A 6,775-nucleotide genomic window follows, 5' to 3' on the forward strand; every position below is an offset into this window, starting at 1 on the left:
ATGTTGCGTGGACTTGATCACGTAACATGGGTTGCGTGACCGCAAAATAAGAGAAGAATGGTTAGTGTGCGAAAAGAGATTCAATCCCTCATTCGATTTTGTAGAAAAATCAAAGGTGGATCAAGGGGGGCATCTGTTGGAGCACAAAAAAATGATGTTGTCATGAATATTGATCTGTTACGCGAGTGCGTAATGGAGATGAGTTGCACGACAATGCGATTAACGAAGAAGACTGTTGGGTAAATGGCTTAAGGTAGGCTACCCAACTTGAATAGAAGCCTATTACGCACCCGCTCAATAGGAGTATGATGCACGACCGTGCAGCAACCCTAAGTTGCGCGGATTTTACGGTTCACATGTGTGGAGGCTTATAAATACCCCTTCCTCCTCTCATTTGAGACAATAGTAAGAGAGGAGCACCGGAAAGATAAAAGAAATATTTGGGAATCTTCATATTCAAGAGTTGTGGCATTAAGGTATCCCACGGTGGACTCTGGGAGGAGAGAAGGAAGAAGATGCAAGGAATAGAAGGCCAACTTGTTGCGCGGCCGCACTACAGGCACTACTTGCGCAACCATGCAACAAGAGTCTCCAATATTTTATATGTTATGCATCCTCATAGACTCGTTCGAGATTCATTCTCGTATACTCATGTCCTATGCATATCAATGTAAAGCAAGTGTTTTGAACTTGCACAACTCTTTTATTATTATGACGAATGCCATATAAGTCGAGATGCTAACGAAATTATTATTAAATTATTCTCCATTACATAGTAGTTTTATAATCAAGGACAATGCCACGGAGAGATGGATATAATAAGAACTCATATTAATGGAAAAAGAACTCATATTAATGGAATACAACGAAGATGATTCTTCATTAATTTTTCTTATTTGTTTATTATTAAGTACGAATGTTTCAATTTCCAACAAGTCTTTAGCAAGAAAAGGAGCAAAAGGAAATAACAATGTCGTATGATCCGTGGATCTTTCTCATTTTCTGGGATGAAAAAAATGGATGGACCGGGTGGATAAAACACATACGTCACCGTGGGGCCCAAGGAGTACCGTCCTGTAGCGAGTTTCTACTGGCAGTGTCAGTATGCAGTCCGCGCCCCCTTCCGCCATAGTGCCGTTGCAAAGAATCCGCTTCACTTCCGATATTTAAATTTCTAAACTCTCTCTCTCTCTCTCTCTCTCTCTCTCTCTTCGATGCTTCAACCTCTCATCCATCCAATCTCCTTGTCCCTTCTCCTTTCACTCCCCAACGTTCTCTCTCCGAAAACAAAAATTCATCTCCATTCCCTTCTCCCAATCTCTTCCTCCCCTGCACCAAAACCCTCATGGAATTCAAACACCAATCTAATCATCACCAACCCAGTCCTCTCCATCATGGAATCTTGCAATTCCATGTCCCAATTGAAGCAAATCCAAGCCCACATGACCCGCACCGGCCTAATGGCCCACCGTTTCCCAGCAAGCCGTGTCCTCGCCTTCTGCGCTCTATCCGAGTTTGGTGATCTAAACCATGCCCGCCTCGTCTTTGCCCAGATCCATGTACCCAATATCTATATGTGGAATACCATGATTCGGGGTTACGCGAAATCAAAGCATCCCAAAATGGGATTTTCTCTGTTCCGCCGGATGCTTCAAGATCAAATTGAAATGGACAGGCGTACCTTCGTCTTTGCTCTCAAGACCTGCGAGCAGTTTCGGGAAATCATTGAGGGAGAAAGCCTTCATTGTTTGATTTTTAAAATGGGTTTTTATTCGGATTTGTTGGTGAGAAATGGGTTGATGCATTTTTATGTGAAACATGGTTTATTGGTTTCAGCGCGCCATCTGTTCGATGGAAGCTCTGAAAGAGACGCTGTTTCATGGACTACTATGATTGATGGGTATGCTCAAAATAATCTTCCGGATGAGGCTTTGAAGTTCTTTTACTTGATGGTTTCAGGAAATGTCAAACCGAATGAGGTTACCATGATTACGGTTCTGTCAGCTTGCTCTCAACTGGGAATTCTGAGTTTGGGGAGATCGATTCATGAATATATAAACACAAATGGTGTAAATCAGAGTGTAAATTTGCTAAACTCATTGGTGGATATGTATATGAAGTGTGGGTGTTTGGATATTGCTAGAGAGGTGTTTGGCACGATGGAAGTAAAGGATGTCTTTTCATGGACTAGTATGATTAATGGGTGTGCAAAATGTGGAGATTTAAGCCTTGCAAGAAGGTATTTTGATGAGATGCCCAAAAGGAATGTGGTCTCTTGGAATGCTATGATTGCTGGTTATTCACAGACGAATCAACCAAAGGAAGCAATTGATATTTTTCATCAGATGAAGGCATCAGGTTTAGGGCCGACGGAGAGTACTTTGGTTAGCGTGCTCTCAGCGTGTGCTCAGTTGGGCTGCTTGGATCTTGGTATGTGGATCAATCACTATTACATTGATCAAAAAAGAGTCAAGTGTAGTGTAATTTTGATGAATGCACTAGTTGACATGTATGCTAAATGCGGGAGCATCAATACAGCCACAAGTTTGTTTGATGAGATGCTCGAGAGGGATTTGGTGTCTTGGAATTCCATGATTGCAGCATATGCTGTTCACGGTTATGGGGAGAAGGCTCTTGTCCTCTTTGAGCAAATGAAGAGTGAGGGTGTAATGCCGGATGATATCACATTCATCGGTGTCTTGTCTGCATGTAGTCATAGTGGACTGGTTATCAAAGGCCGTGAGTATTTCATTAACATGAGAAATGTGTTTGGTGTGGAACCAAAGGTGGAACATTACGCATGCATGATTGATCTGTTTGGTCGACTTGGGCTCCTAGAAGAGGCCTATGAGTTGATAACGAGCATGCCGATGGAACCTGATGAAGCTGGGTGGGGTGCGCTTCTTAATGCCTGCAGAATGCATGGGAATGTGGAGTTAGGAAAGCTTGTGGCAGATAAACTTTTAGATTTGGACCCAGACGATAGTGGTATTTATGTTCTATTATCTAATATGTATGCTACTCGAAACAGATGGGAGGATGTAAAGATGGTGAGACGGATGATGAGAGGCAGGGGAGTTAAGAAGACTCCTGGTTGTAGCTCAATAGAGGTGGATGGTAGGTTCCATAAATTCTTGGTTGCTGATAAGTCGCACCCATTATCTAGAGAAATATATTTGATATTGGATGGAATGTTCCTTGAGTTAAAGCTGGAAGGTTATGTGCCAAATACATCCCAGTTAATGGGTTTGAAACAGGTTAGTGATGATCCCATTTTAACTAGAAGACAGATGATATCTCATGGTTAATTTATATTTCAATCCCATTCTTTATAGCATTGTAAGCTGCTTCACAATCAGTTCAAGACAATCCAACAACGATTGCTGCAATTGTAGGCAGATGTTCTACTTCTCAATCATCCAACTCTGTTAGGCAACAGGACCTTCCAGAGCACTCCTAGTTAATGGATTGATCTTAATGTAAGCACAAGTTTCCACCACATGATGGCATAAATGTAGAATTAGTATCCAGTTAGGAGTGATGAATGTGAACAGTTAGATTTCCAAGCTTTGGTTAGCTGACATTGTGCCAAGCTGGTACCTATTTGACGTGACACTGTTCATCAGGTGGGCCTCATCTGTATATGACCATGGCAAAAAATCAGGCTGTTCCACTGATCAGGTGGACCACACGTCTAAAAGCTAACAATGGTGTGATAGCCTTTAGACGTGCGTGGCACAACTGATGAGTTAACCAGCCCGATTCTTGCGCCAGATAATCTACACATGAGGTGCAGATGATGCATGACCAGCTGCTCCCCGTGTAACAGGTTGGACCACATGTAGATTTGCATGTGGGATTAGTGAAGCACTACTTAGGTTGCTTGTGGGGAATATTGTATTTGATGTCTTTAATCAAGTTTCATGTTTCCTTCTCCGTTTGGGATTCTTCTCAAGGCAACACACACACACGCGCGCACTCACGCACACACATGATTAGAAGATATTTTTAGGGGTTTTCAAATTCATCCAAGGGGCTCAAAGGGTGTAGCAAAGGTGAGATTCGAGGTTATTCGAATCGAGTAAGCTCTTTCTCTTTGTAATTTTGCTTTCATAGTGTTCATTTGTCACTTTGTACCGTGGTTTTTTCCAAGAAGGGTTTTTCCACGTTAAAATCTCTGTATACTTCTCCCTTTTGCATGGTCCCATTAGATAGCTATCCTAGATCCGCCTCTGTGTGCTTCCGCGGTCCCCCAACAAGTGGCATCAAAGCTAATGTTGGGGTGCGGGCTTGAATCTGAATGATTAGTATCAACGGAAAACGCTAAGTATGATATTGAGAAGTACTCAGGGAAAAATAATTTTGATTTATGGGAGGTTAAGATGAATAGCCTATTAACTAAGCAAGGCGAAGATGGGGCTCTTGAGGAGTGTCGACCATTTATGAGTGATGATGATTGGAATACTCTTGATAAGGACTTATCCTCTATCTGATTGTGTCTCATGGATGAGTTTCTCTACAATGTTTTGAGTGAGAAAACTGCAGCGAGTTTGTGGGCGAAGTTATAAGACTTTTATGCTAAAAAATCCCTTGAGAATTACCTACAGTAGAAGCTGCAGTTGTTCAACTTCAAGATAGCAAAAGGTGGAGATGTGGAGGCCCACATCAGTAGTTTTTAATAAGTTGATTTCTAAGTTGCTGGACATGGAGGAAGTGGTTAAAGATGAAGATCGAGCATGTATTTTGTTGAATTCTCTTCCGGTTTCATATGAGTCATTCAAGGACTCATTATGCAGCAGTAAATTATCCCTAAGTGTGGACACCATTATCTTATCCTTTCATGTGAAGGCTATGATAAAGATAAATAGTAGTGTATGGACTTCTTCTAATGCATTGCTTACGAGGGGAAGGAATCTAAGCGAGGTATAAGATCTTCAAAGTTTATATCAAAATCCAAGGGCAAAGGCAAATTAAAGTGCTAAAACTGTAGGATGACTGGACACATAAAGAATGATTGCAAAAATCTTAAAGCGAAGAAAGAAAACTCAGAGGCTTCTTCCAGAGAGGCCAACATTGTTACGTCTGATGAAGAGACAAGCACAGGCGATGTGTTATCAGTGTCTATGATCGTACATTTATACGATGATCGTAGAGTTGAGTGGATCCTTAACACAGGAGCATCATATCACATAACTCCTTATTGGAGTTGGTTCGTTAATTACAGAGAGTGCGATGATGGACAGGTCTTTATGGGCCATGACAATGCCCGTTATGTTATGGTTGTTGGTACGGTGTATATTAAAATGTTTGATGGGATGGAGCATACCTTGATTGAGGTCAGGCACATTCTTGACAGGAAAAAGAACTTGGTTTCTCTCAGTGCACTCGAGGCAATTGGGTGCAAGTTCACCGGCGTCAATGGTGTCCTTAAAGTAACAAAGGGGACACTTATGGTTATGAGAGCTTAGAGGAACGGAAACCTTTACAGGTTGATTGGAAGCAGTACAATAGGTGGAGTGATAGCGGCTGTTGCGGATTCACGTTTGCACGTATGTAGCATGCTCGTCCGGGCCACATGAGCGAGCGGGGCATGAAGGTATTTTTTGATCGTTGTTTGATTCCAGCTTTTAAGAATTTTGATTTAGATATATGCGAGCATTGTATATATGGTAAACAATCTAAATTATCTTTTAAATCTGACAAACATGTATGTAAGGGAGTGCTTGATTATGTGCACTCTGACGTATGGGGACCATCACCAGAGGTTTCCGTTAAAGGGTCATTATGGTTTGTCTCATTCATTAACAACTACTCCCAGAAAGTTTGGGTTTACTTTATAAAACGTAAATCTGAAGTTTTCACCACATTCAGACAATGGAGAACAATGGTGAAAAAATAAGCATGACGAAAAATAAATGTTTTAAGGACTGACAATGGTGGAGAATTTACTTCCATTGAGTTTAATGAATATTGCAAAATGAAGGGATCATTAGACACAACACTGTGCGTCACACGCCCGAACAAAATGGTGTGGTTAAACGGATGAATCGGACTCTCTTGAAAATGACTCGATGCATGTTAAGTAATGCTGGGTTGGGTAAGAACCTATGGACTGAGGCCGTTAACATAGCTTGCTATTTAGTGAACCGGTTCCCTTCTAAGGAAATTGAATATAAGATCCCAGAGGAAGTATGGAGTGGTTATAAAATAGACTACCCAAATTTGCGCATATTTGGTTATGAAGCTTCATCTCATGTACCGTCAATTGAAAGAGAGAAGTTAAATCATAGAGACAAAAAGTATACTTTGTAGGCTATGGTGTTGGCGTGAAAGGTTACAGGTTATACGACAAGGCCATACATAAGGTCATCACTAGCCGTGACGTTTGATGAAAGCTCCCTATTCCGCAGAATGATCAAGAGGAGTAAGAGGAACCGGAAAGGTTGATCATAGACATAAATGATACTCATGCAGAGACAAATGCGCAGATAGAGGTAAATGAACAGGTGGAGCAGCCACCTGTGAGAAGAAATCCACCGCGAGATTGCAAGTTACCGGCAAGATATGGGGACGACTCTAATATCGCATATGCCATCATTACAGATGAAGGGGGACCCGTCTACTATTCAGGGGGCTCTTGATGAGCCTAATGTAGAAAAGTGGAAGGCGATTATAGACGATGAGATGGACTTTTTGTACAAGAGCTACACATGAGAACTATTGTGGCTTCTAGTAAGCCGAAAAGCGATCGAATATAAGTGGTTATTCAAAAGGA

At 41.6% G+C, this 6,775-nt stretch overlaps 1 protein-coding gene across 1 annotated transcript; it reads left to right on the forward strand.

The window, feature by feature from the left end:
• Window positions 1-1,164: 1,164 nt before the first annotated feature.
• LOC131240019 (pentatricopeptide repeat-containing protein At2g22410, mitochondrial-like) lies at window positions 1,165-3,576 on the forward strand. Its single transcript, XM_058238014.1, has one exon. It carries the CDS (start codon window positions 1,215-1,217, stop codon window positions 3,306-3,308), a length of 2,094 nt encoding a protein of 697 aa, XP_058093997.1. The 5' UTR covers window positions 1,165-1,214; the 3' UTR covers window positions 3,309-3,576.
• The last annotated feature ends 3,199 nt before the right edge of the window (window positions 3,577-6,775 follow it).

Source organism: Magnolia sinica, chromosome 3, assembly GCF_029962835.1.
Source record: "Magnolia sinica isolate HGM2019 chromosome 3, MsV1, whole genome shotgun sequence".
In the NCBI taxonomy this organism is placed as follows: Eukaryota; Viridiplantae; Streptophyta; class Magnoliopsida; order Magnoliales; family Magnoliaceae; genus Magnolia; species Magnolia sinica.